This window comes from Ostrinia nubilalis, chromosome 5 (assembly GCF_963855985.1).
Source record: "Ostrinia nubilalis chromosome 5, ilOstNubi1.1, whole genome shotgun sequence".
Lineage (NCBI taxonomy): Eukaryota > Metazoa > Arthropoda > Insecta > Lepidoptera > Crambidae > Ostrinia > Ostrinia nubilalis.
In genome coordinates, this window is record NC_087092.1 from 1,661,453 (window position 1) to 1,675,687 (window position 14,235).

General features: G+C 35.6%; 2 protein-coding genes and 1 long non-coding RNA gene across 3 annotated transcripts; all 3 read left to right on the forward strand.

Moving 5' to 3' along the window:
- The first annotated feature begins 221 nt into the window (after positions 1-221).
- LOC135071628 (sugar transporter SWEET1) lies at positions 222-5,579 on the forward strand. The gene is made up of 5 exons (XM_063965389.1): positions 222-383; positions 2,908-3,087; positions 3,416-3,695; positions 3,894-4,013; positions 4,498-5,579. Exons 2-5 carry the CDS (start codon positions 2,918-2,920, stop codon positions 4,609-4,611), a joined length of 684 nt encoding a protein of 227 aa, XP_063821459.1. The 5' UTR covers positions 222-383; positions 2,908-2,917; the 3' UTR covers positions 4,612-5,579.
- A 95-nt stretch (positions 5,580-5,674) lies between these two features.
- On the forward strand, positions 5,675-11,900 carry LOC135071627 (2-oxoglutarate dehydrogenase complex component E1-like). Its single transcript, XM_063965388.1, has 21 exons — positions 5,675-6,132; positions 6,266-6,382; positions 6,608-6,692; positions 6,768-6,856; positions 6,955-7,090; positions 7,169-7,247; positions 7,385-7,561; positions 7,642-7,790; positions 7,871-7,956; positions 8,106-8,285; positions 8,591-8,771; positions 9,043-9,261; positions 9,475-9,668; positions 9,775-9,903; positions 9,983-10,104; positions 10,196-10,308; positions 10,408-10,595; positions 10,723-10,819; positions 10,929-11,121; positions 11,341-11,637; positions 11,731-11,900. Exons 1-21 carry the CDS (start codon positions 6,064-6,066, stop codon positions 11,828-11,830), a joined length of 3,000 nt encoding a protein of 999 aa, XP_063821458.1. The 5' UTR covers positions 5,675-6,063; the 3' UTR covers positions 11,831-11,900.
- A 684-nt stretch (positions 11,901-12,584) lies between these two features.
- Positions 12,585-13,972, forward strand: LOC135072195 (uncharacterized). Its single transcript, XR_010257362.1, has 4 exons — positions 12,585-12,911; positions 12,999-13,289; positions 13,391-13,453; positions 13,662-13,972. It is a non-coding gene; the product is annotated as an uncharacterized LOC135072195 (long non-coding RNA).
- The last annotated feature ends 263 nt before the right edge of the window (positions 13,973-14,235 follow it).

The window sequence follows — 14,235 nt, forward strand, 5'->3', positions numbered from 1 at the left end:
TCCCATAGTGTATCTCACTCTAATAATAAAGTGTAGCCAGCTTGGTGAAGGACATCACTTATTTTGGTTTGACGATCATCAAAATATTACTTAGAATGCATTAAAACTATCACTTTTTATTTGTATCAACATTCATTCTGCAGTCTTCAATTTTTTTTATGATTATTGGGTGAAAAGGAAACGTTTATCTCGGACGGAGTTTTTTTTTTGACGTTGACACTGACAAACATCAGAAGACAGCTGGAGCTATTTGACAAAATCGTAATCAAATCAAACAGAAATTCATTCGTTGTGAAATACAGACGTGTATCGTGTAATCGTGAAAGATAAAACATTTAATTAATTTTTCAATTCATATAGTTTTCAAAGAAAATACAACTCATGTAAGTTTTTCGAACAATGTCAGTAATTAAGGTTATAATGTAGGGTGGCTAAGTTTTCAGATTGAGATCCAGGACACTACAAATTTTATTTTATTTATAAATTAATTGGCTTATACACGACTGAAATAACTTTGATGTCTCAATGTGGATATTTTCAAGGTTTAGCACTTATCCAGAGTTTCAAATGATACTTAGAAACACCCATTAGCCTATTGCATCATCAAAATGAAAATAAAGTTTCATTAACAAAGTTAGATTAAAGGCATTAAAGCATTAAATTACGATGTTTTTTTTTAATTTTTAGACTAAAACCCGCATGATGATCAAACAAAATACCTACGTGAATTCTTGAAATCCAATCACACTTCTATGTGTTATGCTTGTCTCTTGATGTTTCTTATTTAGTTTTATTAATAAAATTTCTAACTAACTTTACATACTGTGGTTGTCTTTTGGAGATAATATTATTGTGATCTAATTATGTTTTTCAAAGTGATTAGGTGTTCATTAGTAGAATACATTTACTAAGAGACAGTATGCTGTGTTATCTGTGCTAGCTAATGTTAATCATCAAGGTTAATGCTTTTTGTTCTTCTTAAATTAGTCGATGCTTCCTTTAATTAAATTTAGGTACTTAGCGATATTTTTATTTAATTCTTGTTTATTTGTAAAGTTTATTTTGATCTTATACATATTTATATTAAATGTTTTATAAAATTTATGGGGTAGAATTATTGTGCCAGTAAAACTTTTATTTAATAATAATATTTAAGTCCTACAATCGTCTGCCCTTAAGACTAAGTGACTGTCGAAGTAAATTCATAAAGTTTAAAATAAAACAGGATAAAAATAAATGTTATTATTAAGGGTCATCGTCCGTTCTAATTGCTTTAACCGGTTATTCCAACAAATTAGTAACATTTACTAAATTGGTATCATGTTTTGATACTTAGCATGACAGTTTTTGGCAAAAAAGCACTACATTACTTTTTTGTTTTTTATGTACTTTATTAGGGATTTTTGAGACATTTCGACCGAAATCGCTAAAATGTATTCAATTTGAATCTTTACGTTTTAGCAAATTCTTATACATTTGAGAATAAATGATTAGAACTGCCTTTATTGTTACTCAAATGAATTGCTCCGAAAAATACTTGAGATAACTTTAATTTAAAAGTAAAATTTTAGAACCGGCTCGTTTAAAGATAAGTTTCTTGGTATATCCGACAAGGTAATAATATTAAACGAACTGTGACGCACAGTAATGTCGGTAATTGCGGTGGGTGTGTAAGTGACGCTTTGGAGCCAATTGGAACCACTTACTCTAATAGATCACAGGAAAGTGATTGTTTCTGATTGTAGATACGCAACTGAAACTATGATTGAACCTTGTGTGAGGTCACTTGTTATTTCCTTTTTATTCCACCCTAAGCGAAATAATTTAATGAAAATAGCTAACTATAGTATCTAACATTAGATTTCGACATTGATTGAATAAATTAGAATGAAAGGGAGGTGTGATAGTGTTGATCGGCCATGGCCGCACTTTACATTATGAAATTGTAAACTCACTTGGCGAAACAATATTTATTAATAAGGGGGATAGTGTATAAGTTACAAGTTAGTTACTTTTAAACGTATAATGCTGGACACTAACTGTATTTATTTTGCTCTGTATTCGTTTACTAGATAGGATAGGCAAACAGATTATTATTATTTACGTCGATAGAGATTTGCATTGTTAAGCTTTAAGTAGGTACTTATGATTCGCAGTTAAAGCATATTTTGCCTAGTGTAATGCCGATTCTTATTTAAATGAATATTGTTATATTGCAAGGTGGAAGTTTCTTAATATGTTTGACCTTCAGTAAACACCTTACTGTAGCTAGCTGTAGGTGTAGGTATGACGTGAATGAACTATTGTTTAATCCGTCACACGTGCACAACATTTATTTTGTCAGGCAGGCGTGTGCAACTGCGACAAGCGACACAACAAGTAAGTCGCGTTAAATAGTTTTATCAATTAATTTTAAAATGAAAAGTTATGAATGAAAGTTACCTAAATAGATAGTGAGTAATTTTATTCTTTAATAAATATTTTTTATGTATTTAAATGCCGAAATTACACATTACGTTCATGTTCTTGTTTTCGATACCTACATTACAACTACGCGCGCTCAAGAAAAGCTTACGCTCGAGAAACGCCAGTCGCTAGTGTGAATTTTGTGATATACTTGTAGTTTTCATTTCATTACTTATCTATTTCCGTGGCTGTTAGTTATTAGCTACCTAGTGATAATGGATTGATTAAAATTTTACGTTTTACAAACCTACTTTTCAATCAACGTATATCTATCAAATACATAGGTAACCTATCAAATAAATATCTTTTATCAACCGATTTAAACTTATGATAGTGTTATAACGTTGATTAAATGAACCGCCGTTTTTACCGCCAATCTCGTAAAGTTTTCCGTATAATGATACCATCATTATTAATTAAATATTAATATCCTGACTCCAGAACAAACAAAATGGACGCCCTAGCGGATATCCTGCAGCCCCACAAGGAGCTGATCGGCTCCATAGCAGCGATCGTGACCATCGGTCAGATGTTCTCTGGCAGCTTCATGTGCTGGGACATCTACAAGCAGGGGAGCACAAGAGGCGTTACTATCATGCCGTTCATCGGTGGTGTGGTCATGTAAGTATTTCATGCAAATTCCAGTTGGGCAAGAAAACACCTTTATTTATGACGTGTAACAAAATCATAACCCTCCTTTTGCTTTGCCGTAGTCGGGTAAAAAGAACGTTACTTCAATTTCAAATCAAATCAAAAATATTTTATTCAGTTTACCTGCATTATGATGCTTACTCATCTTAAACTTCAACAGACTGTGTCATCAATCACAAAATCTGAGCTATTTGCGATAACTCCAAAGTATGATGAAATCCTTATACAATGTGCAGCAGAAGTATGATTAATCATGATGAAGCATTAGAACCTAGTAACGACTTGATTTTTTCTTTAGGAGCATCCTCAATTTGAAGTATGGGTACATCCTACGTGACGACACAATGATCCTGGTTAACCTGGTTGGCCTGGCTCTCAATATCATCTACGTGATGATATACTTCCAGTACACTTCGGAGAAAGTTAAAGTATGGGCGCAGATGGGCCTGGCGGGTGCATTATCTGCTGCATTGATTGGATACGCACAGATGGAAGATCCGAAACTAGTGGAAAATAGATTCGGGTTGATTATTACGGCGCTGATGTTTTATTTGATAGCTTCGCCCCTATTTAACTTGGTAAGTCTTCACATTCCTTTTTGTTATTTGACAAAAACAGAATAAGAGTATCTGTAAAATTTATTATCGTCCTTCAGGAAATACCACGTTAATAACTTCATGTTGTTTAGTAACGTTTTTTGAATCATTAATATTATCCTTAAAAGGTTGGATATTATATTGCAGTACGAATTCTAACGTTGTACGGTTGATTTTCAGAGTGAAATAATCAAGAATAAAAGTACGGAAGGCATGCCGTTCCCCATCATTCTTTCGGGTACTGTTGTCACCTTTATGTGGCTGCTCTATGGGATCACGCTGCGCAATTCATTTATTGTGGTGAGTACATCTTTAAAAAAGTTTAAGTTATTAATCTGATAGTAAATAATAATTAAAATGCCTAATATTGTAATACTCAGACAAATTCCATTATCTTATCAAATATTATCACAGTATTGTTTCCTTTATTATTCAATAACGATTATCGATTTTCAATTTCTGTTAAAACGAGGCATGGAATTTACGACTGGGTGAAACATAAAAAAATGTTATAAGATTTTTGACTCTAAACGTTTTTTCAAACTCTAAACGTGCTTCAAATTCTCGTAAGGTGGGATACACAACATAATTTTAAAATTATTTTTATATCTAGCCAGCTCTTTATGGACTGCATTCTTCATTGAAGCTTAATACGTGTCTTAATTTCATAAGACAACATGCGCCTAATAAATTAGACAATAAAATGATAACTGCCTCAATCCAGTATGATGGTAGCATTCCTAGACGAACTACATAATCCCAAACCTTTTTATGCCATTTTCAGATTCAAAACATCGTCGCGTTTGTCCTGTGTGCAGTGCAACTGTCGCTATTTGTGATCTACCCTTCAAAACCCAAAGAAAAGTCAAAGGCCAAAAAAGCAAAGAAAATTGACTAAATTGTAACTCGAATATTAACCACAATGATGCCTCACTAGTGTGTAGATAACGAACTACGAACTGTGAAAAACATACAGTAATCATGGTATTTATTTTTAAAAGAATAGTGTATTTTTGGCCATTGTACTAATCGATTCCGATATTTTATTGTATAAAGTAACAAATAGACGCTACAAATTAGCAGCTGGTATAATTGATTTTAGTATAAATTACAACAAAATTAAATAATAAACAAACAGGGCAAGCTAAACAAATCCGTTTAGAAATGAAATGGGATCTCCTATTAAGACAATTCCATTTAGCATTTTATATTTTAATCTTTCTGATTATGTAAAAATATTGTATAGGTATTGCATTCAACAAATTGTAATTAATTTTTAATTAAAACATTAAAAAGAACCTGATTAGTACCCATAACAGAAGGTACAGTATTTAATTTTAGCCTTATCTGCTAGTTTATAGCTCATCCACATCAAGCGTTATGGTTGCGATTAGATAATATTTTTACGGATGGTTGACTGTTATGAAATGATAATATTTTATTGAGTCGAGATGTACGTAATGAATAGATTTAAGATTAAGTGCCCTGTTACCTATCAACGTAGTATTTTAATCGTTTTCATTTTTTGATATTTTATAATGCCTAAACAAATTTTATTTCCGAATGCATTATTAGATACTTATAGTTTGTTTATTTATCTTATCATACGACATTCCAACTCAATAGTCATTATTGTAACTCGTGTTTAATCTAATGATCATTTGGTTTTTGTTAAAGCATTAACATTTTCATGCTATGAATTTCCTTTTTATTGTATTAATCAACAGTTTATTATGATGATGTATTTATTTTAATCAACCCCTGAGATGCTGTTTGTGATAAGATGCAAACGTTGTGATGACATTTGTTAATGAGAATATTGTTAAGCTTACCGGTGAATAAATTTTTATAATGTTTTATTCTTAAGATTATTGTTGTTTCTTTTTTAAGTTTTTGTCTTTTGCGTAGATTTTTTGGCATGTTTCTAGGTAAATATTATAACCCTATTAGTTAGTAGGTCATTGTCGCTCGTTTGGTTAAATAATTTTCAAAACTGTATGAGTTGTTCACTGATTTTTTTTATCATTATGCTGTTTATCGATAGAACGATATTCAATCTTCTTTCTGATCAGTGTCATTGTCGGAGGAGTGATAAGTCATAGGCAGACAGAAAATAAAAAGAAATAGCTTTCAGTCAGACAATGTCATTTAGAATTTTTCCAGAAATGACTTTAATAATTTAATATTTTAAAATCTTTATTTAATTTTTATCTATTACCTAAACTATAATAAGAACAAATGTTGCGAAATTCTAAACCACAGTCTTACTTTGTTACTGTTTAGTTCTAAACACAAGTTTATTTAGGATATTTGGCTAAAATTCTTGTTCAACTTTAATTGGACTACAAACATGATTTCCTTGGGAAGGTCGTATTTATTAAGATCTGCGAGAAACACTTGGCTATCATGTAATCCCATGGTACGTAAGAATTTACTCTGAAAATCCTGTCAGTACTTTGATGTTTGGTCACCCTAGTCATCGCGGAATAACCAAAGAATAACTCGTTTAGAGGGAAGAATATTGTTGAAAATTAATCTTTTAAATATTTCAGTACATTATGAGCCTTCAGGCATCTTCCAAAGCTGAATCTTTCCTCAGCGGCACTAATGCCAATTTTCTTGAAGCCCAATACTTGGACTGGGCGAAGGCTAAAGGAGCCATTGATAACGTAAGCGACACCCACTTAATTTTTGTATTTTTATATCTTAAAAATACTTAGTATTATTATTATACCTACAGGAAAATAGCAAATTCCCATGTAGAGGTCGTTTGTGAACTTTTGGACCTTACTTTACCTAACTAAACAGGTGTTATTTTGGGAGGTACCAGGGTTCAGTCACCTTGCATAGATTTAATATAAATTATACATAAAATTTTAAACGTGGTGTTACAGTCCTGGGACAATTTTTACGATAGCCTCAACGGGCCAGCGCTGAAAATAGAAGAGTTCGAAGATGAATTCAGTCCGAAGACTGTCAGTAAGTTAATAGCTTTATAGAAAACTTATCACTTCAAATTAATAAAGCTTAGTAAATTACCTACTTACATTACAGAACCACGTCAAAAAGAGAATAAGGGTGAAGCCTCAAAAGAAACCATAACTCTTCACCTAGCAGTACAGAATCTTATTAGAAGTTACCAGGTCAGTATCTCGCTGTGTGTGACCCTCTTAAACCAACTTCCGAATGAAGTTTTTTGGCTTGTTTTGGAGAAAAAATATCTCTTTATTTATGCTATTAGGCGCGAGGTCACCTGCTTGCTAAAACCGATCCCCTGGGACTAGCCCTTGCGGCAAGGTTCATCAAGAAGCGAACCACGGACCAGACTAAAGGTGTGGATTGCACGATCGTCTCCAGGGAGCTTGGAACTATATTGTGTATGTAAATACTTGAATACGGAATACCTATACTATTTTCAGAGATATAAAGTTTCTAATTGAAGCAAAATGTTGCAGGCGAAAAACACATGGACATGGTGTTCGAACTTCCTGATAGAACATTTATTGGAGGGAAGGAGAAATCTTTGACTCTTCGGTTAGTTAAAATTAATCCTTTCTTTACCGATGTCAGTTAATATCGTTCAACTTGCGGATGATGACACATGAGTAACTTTACTCATGACGTGCTCTTGAGTCGAAATTTGAGCAATTCAATGTTTTTTCCAATTTCAGAGATATCATCCACAGACTTGAGACAAGTTACTGTGGTCCAATCGGGGTGGAGTACATGCACCTCTATGATTTAGACTGCATCCAGTACATCCGAGAGCGCATGGAGATGCCGGGGGCTTTTTACCGCAGTGTCGAAGAAAAACGGCTCATTATGAGGCGTCTCACCAAAGCGGTCTTGTTAGTTTTCACCATTTTGAAATTTGATAACGATTTTTTACCAATTATCCTACCAATACCTTCCTTCTTCTTTATATTAGCCTAGAAAAGTACTTCGCGACCAAGTGGCCAGCGGAGAAGCGTTTTGGGCTCGAGGGTGGCGAGAGCATGATTGTGCTCCTGGAGGAGATCGTGGACTCCGGCACCAAGCTCGGCGTGCAGTCCATCGTCATGGCGATGCAGCATAGAGGTAATGACAAAGGAGATAGGTACGTAAACATAATTAACAGTATTGTTATTGTCAGCGTACAATACTTTTATTTTTGTCAGGTCGACTAAACATGCTTGTGAACGTTTGCCGTAAGCAGCTGACGGATATCTTCGCACAGTTCAAACCTATGGAGCCCAAAGAGCCGGCTAGTATTATCTTTTCTTTCAGTAAACACAGCAACCATTATTTAACTCTTGTATTTTTTTTATGCAGCACATAACTGGTATTTGGTGTACGATAACTGAATTTAAAAAATACTTTATCCATATTCAAAGAATCACATTTATGGTACAGGGTTCCGGAGACATCAAGTATCACTTGGGGACCTACATCCATCGGTTCATCAGACGCACGAACAAGTATATCAAGGTCTCGATGAGCGCGAACCCCTCGCATCTGGAGGTGGTCTCGCCTGTTGTCGTCGGGAAGGCTAAAGCAGAGCAGTTTTGGAAGGGAGACAGCAATGGTGATAAGGTGCAAAGTTTTACCTTTCTACAGACTTACTTACATAACTATTGTAGGTATTTCTCTCTCAGTACACAATTATTATCATCGTGAGACATGTCGTCACACTCGTAGATCGCATTTATTGTAAATGTGTCTAGTCATGCTTTATAGCGATTCGAAGATTGCTAACATCGCAAAGTAGGTGAGTAGGTATTTAGGTTTGCTTAATTATATGACTTGCACAAAGTAGATTTTTTTAGGCATTAAGTAGGTACTTACTCTATGTCTAAATTGGTGTTTATTAAAGATTTATGCCTTGGATGCTGATTTAGGTGATGGCAATAATAATGCACGGCGACGCGGCGTTCTCTGGCCAAGGCGTGGTCTTCGAGACGATGCACCTCAGCAACCTGCCGGACTTCGACACGCACGGCTCTATCCACATCGTATGCAACAACCAAATCGGGTACACCACGGACCCTCGTTTCGCGAGAAGCTCGCCATATTGCTCAGGTCTTAATAATTGTATTTTATCAGTAGTTGAGCGTTGTAGACTGTAGGGTGTAACACAAGGCTTTGGATTTTTGCTCATAATGAATTAAAGATGACACTGTATAATATCGGATTCAGCTTCAATTTAATGACAAAATTCACTCATCAGGATTCTCGATTAAAGGGTCCGGGTATTAAATTCCTATTTCCAACGTGTTAGTAAAATCTTGCACCTCAATTCATGCTATTCAAAGCGCCCTGCTTTCATTTATTTGCTTCTACCGTCAATCAGACGTGGCCAAATGCGTGGACGCGCCCGTATTGCACGTGAACGCGGACGACGCGGAGGCAGTGGCGCACGTGGCGCGCATCGCCATCGAGTACCGCTGCAAGTTCAAGAAGGACGTCGTGCTCGACCTCGTGTGCTACCGCCGCTTCGGCCACAGCGAGGAGGACGAGCCCAGCTTCACGCAGCCCTTCATGTACAAGAAGATCCGCAGCATGAGCACCGGTTAGCCCTTCATATCTACAGCCTTTGAAACTGCTTCATAGGGCCCATAATGTCACCATAGCTACCAAATCGCTACATTTTCGGTTATCAAGCTGATACCAGGATTACCAGCTGAGGTAAACCGTTTTAAACATTTTGTAGGTCCCAATAAGATGGCTCTAAGTCTTGCAAAGAGATGACGTCATAATAATTCTGACTGCATATTTTTTTCAGTGGATAAAATATACGCCGATAAGCTGAAATCAGAAGGGGTAGTGAATGACGGTGACATTAAGCAATGGGAGAAAGAGTACATGGACACCTTAAACAAACATTTTGAACTTGCCAAGAAGGTTACCAAGCTTAGTATCATGGACTGGATCGACACTCCGTGGACTGGCTTCTTCGAGGCCAGGGATCCCAAAAAGGTGAACGTTTTTTCTACTTTAGATACCTGTATTAGATTCAATAGGGAAAAGAATCCATCGCAACAGGTCCTGTACCTATTACAATACCGTAATTTTTGCTCCTTAGATCGAGGATACAGGCATCAGTGACGCCACCATATCAACGATTTCGGGACATTTCTGCAAGCCTCCCGAACCATGGGCATTTGAAGTACATAAAGGTGTCAATAGGATCTTGGCTAATCGAGAAAAAATGGCGAGTCTTTTAATAATTTGCTTGTTGTAAATTATAATCATGGAGTGTTAGAACTTATTGCCATGATTGATCATTGCAGATTAAGGAAGGTATTGCTGATTGGGCAATGGGTGAGGCGCTGGCAGTGGGCTCCTTACTTCGAGATAAAATACACATTAGGTTTACTGGTGAAGATGTTGAGCGAGGCACTATGGCTCACAGGTAAAATCATCATCGATAGGTACTCATATCATGGATGGTTTTGTATTTTGTGTTTTAAGTCCTCTCCATAAATTCTTTTGTTGATGTGTAGGCACCACGTGTATCATCACCAAGCTGTGGATGGTGCAACGTATCGTGTAATGGATCAGCTATATCCAGACCAGGCACATTATAGTCTTCACAACAGCTCACTTTCAGAATTTGGTGAATATTTTTTTGAATAAATTGCTGAACTAGATCTAATTATTTTTCTTCTCAATATTATAGTAGCTCAGCATTTGTCTTAATTATTTTATTTTACAGGAGTACTGGGTTTTGAAGTAGGCTACTCTTACTCGAGTCCTTACCTTCTGACCATCTGGGAAGCGCAGTACGGCGACTTTGCAGACACTGCGCAGCCTGTGTTCGACACCTTTATACAAAACGGGGAGAGCAAGTGGGTGTGTCAGTCTGGCATTGTGGTGCAACTGCCTCATGGAATTGATGGCGCTGTTAGTATCATCAATAGATGTTTTTAGTTACTGTTTTTTCTTCGTAGGTTCGATTCGTTTTTTACACGAGTTCTTCAGTTTTTCTATAGAATGTTTTCTTCTATTAAAGTTGGATGCAACATTTTAGGGCCCGGAGCACTCATCGGGAAGAGTAGAGCGGTACCTGCAGGCAGCTGATGATGACGAAGACATTATTCCTGACCTTGATGACAAGGATATGGCATGTAAGTGACCTATTAATTGTCTTTATTTTCCTCCACAACTAGTCATCGTCTTATAAAAATGTATTCCAAACTACATAGTAGGTACGATCAAAAGTATTTTTTTTTCCAGTAAAACAACTCCGCGCCGCTAACTGGATCGTGGCGAACGTGACAACGCCGGCGAACTATTTCCATTTGATTCGGCGGCAGGTGGCGCTGCCATTCCGCAAGCCGCTCATCCTCATGACGCCGAAGGTCGGCCTCAAACATCCTTACTACAGGTCCAAGTTCGCGGATTTCAAGCCGGGGACGTCATTCCAGAGGTAAAAAATCAATAATTACCACTTGGTCTGCGATATAGTTTAGCACACTTCTTGCTATTTGCTTATAAACATCTATGTCATTAACATTATTATAGAATCAGCATTTGCCTAGGGATTGTGCATGATCCAATTCTCATAATAGCGTCACTTATCGGATGGTCTGTCGATCAAGCATCATCTTTCTTAAAGTGAATAATTCTCTTTTACTTCAATTTACAGAGCAATACCAGAAATGGGGCCTGCCTCCCAAAAACCTGAATGCGTGAAGAAGCTCATCTTTTGTTCGGGTAAAGTGGCTATCACGATAGACGAACTGCGCAAAGAGAAGAAAATGGAGGACAAGATCGCTATGTGCCGCATTGAACAGCTCTATCCGTTCCCGTATGATGTGGTTCTGCGGGAGTTTTGCAAGTACGAACAGGCTAAGGTGTTCTTTTGCCAGGAGGAGCACAAGAATCAGGGCCCGTGGGTATTCTGTCGTTTGAGATTGGAAAACTTATTTGGGAAAAAAATTGGGTTAGTTATTCATTGAAATGTGCTATTAGTTAGTAGTCATAATATTAAACAAACTAAAAAATACCTTCATAAAATACTTTATATTGGTTTCAGCTGTATTACTCGACCCTCCAGCCCTGCTTCGGCTACTGGAATCAAGTGGATACACGCAAAAGAACTGAAGGAGCTCAAAGAAAAAATTATTCAAATATAGTTAATTTAATAAAATTATAAAAATGTGAATGTACAAGTCTTGTCAATAAATCACCAAGTGGAATTTGTAACTTTTTGCATTTTATTTCACTTTTCCTTTGAAACAGTCTCCTCGCGGGTTGATTTAAAAAATATTTCGCTTATAGGTAAGGTACCTGTTTAGTGCGCCGTGTTAATTGTATTGTTGACTTAATGCAATGTGGCATTTTCTCCCAGTCAACCTTATCAAGCGCATCTTTGACTTCAAACTTATGTTGGTGATTTTCACGTTGTACTTATTTTGAAATGTCCTGAAAAAAGCTGTAGGCATTGTGGTCACCTTGCTGAGTATGTACGAAGAAATTCGGACCACAGCACAGTTAGTGGAATTCGGACCGATTTTATAGAAATGTCAGTGTTAAAAACATATGGTACACTTCACCACGGGGTGGAAACGCCATAGAGTTTGACAGCTCCATAGAGAGTGAATTTTTTTGACAGTTCCGAGAGGAAGTGACTTTTTTTATAGTTGTCCTTTATGCGACAATGGCAATGGTCTTTTGCGTGTCTGGAATCAAGTTAGTAAACATTTTCGAATTACAACTTCAACTTTTATTTATAAATTATTTTATTGAATCTATTTGCATTCTATAAATGAAATGTTTATTTAAAAGTATGTATATTAATTCAAAGTCGTAATTTTCACTTTAATCAATTTAGTTCCGTCTCAAGTCTACAACTGTGACATTATTAAAAAAAAAAACGTCAAAAATTTTCATCGAAAAAACGTGTTTTTCTTTAAACAAATTTTATCTAAAATCAATAATTTCTCAATCAATATTAATAAGAACTACATGTGCATGGATTGCCAGTTGGATTGATGTTTGTTTCAAGAAGAAATTTCTCTCAAGTAAGATATCCACTCGAGAAAGGTTATTGCAGCTTGCAGCAACATCATGTTTTATCAAGTATTGAACCACACAAAGGATTAAATCTTCATTACAATATCATTCATAACTCCATTTAAATCAATGGAAACTAAATATGGATCGTTTCATGGAGTAACAACATACTTTGGAGTTTGGACCCAAAATACAATACACGTAGGTACATTGCAGGCATAGATTGCAGGACACAGTGAATGATGATACGTGTTTTATACAGTGAATCTAAGTACCTATTTGTTTCAGGTTAATATCGAACTTATAAGGTGTTAAGCTGCAATTACAATAAAAGTGCTTGCTATGGAATCACCGGTGCTGATCATTATTGTCAACTGTTACTTAAAATCCAGATGAACCAACCTTTACTTCCTATTCAAATAAGTTTAGAAGAAACCTATATAAACAATAAAACCAGACCAAGAATGCTTGATTACAAACGATGAACTCATTTCATTTGCAAGTTATGCCATGACAAATGCATTAAATTAGGAAGATTTGTATTAGATGAATATTAACTTCTGTTGATAAGAACATTTGGTAAGTACCTTTAAAATTTAAAACACCCTCAAAATGATTCTAACACTATCCTCTGACGCTTTTCGACTAGGATCAAATAAAAGTTAATTATTTAATTACAGATTGGTGGAATCCAGATTCTGTGAATGTACATGTAATTGATTGACAAGTACACATTTGACAAGGTAAATTAATTTTATTTAACAAAGTAGTGCAAATCTAGAAACAAAACAGACAGTAAGATAGGTATGGTAGATAAGACAGATCACTTGTTCATCTGCTGTACTCTTTATAATATTAGTGTAGAATGTAGATGATGTAGGAGATTACAGTCTTGCGGTGACATGCGCATCTTTTTGCTCTTAATTTACAAATATTTCATATATTTTACAGGTGGTGAGAAACGTGTAGATCTGGCCTGCTTACAGTGGCTATTGGATTGGACAGAACCAAAGTGAGAGTGAACGTGTGAATTTATGGAGAACATTAAAAACTATTTTACTATAAGTCATAACGCAACTTATTTTGTATGAGTTACATACAAATGTCAAGCCGTGAGTACATTATGTAAAAACTAAAACAATGTACCTACTGTAATCACAACAGTAACTGTAATCTTTTAAAATCCAATAGTTTTAATGCTTATTGATTTTCGTAAACAAAATATTTCATGTTATATTTCATCAATAAAGTTTCATTTGATACTTCAATAGTTTTATTTTTAACCGCAATACATGAAAAGGAACGGATCATAAAAAAGTATGACAGGTATATTTAATCTGTGGGCGGCAGACGCCATATTGTATTCAGCGCCACCTACTGGACAATCTAGCTCGGTACCAGTTTGTTTATCGTTTAACCAATACTAGGGCCGTTTCCTATCTGTCTTTAGACATACTCTCTAAGACATACTCTCTAATCTGTGCACTTCACTTCATTATGCGTACCTGTCAGTCAATCGTTTGAA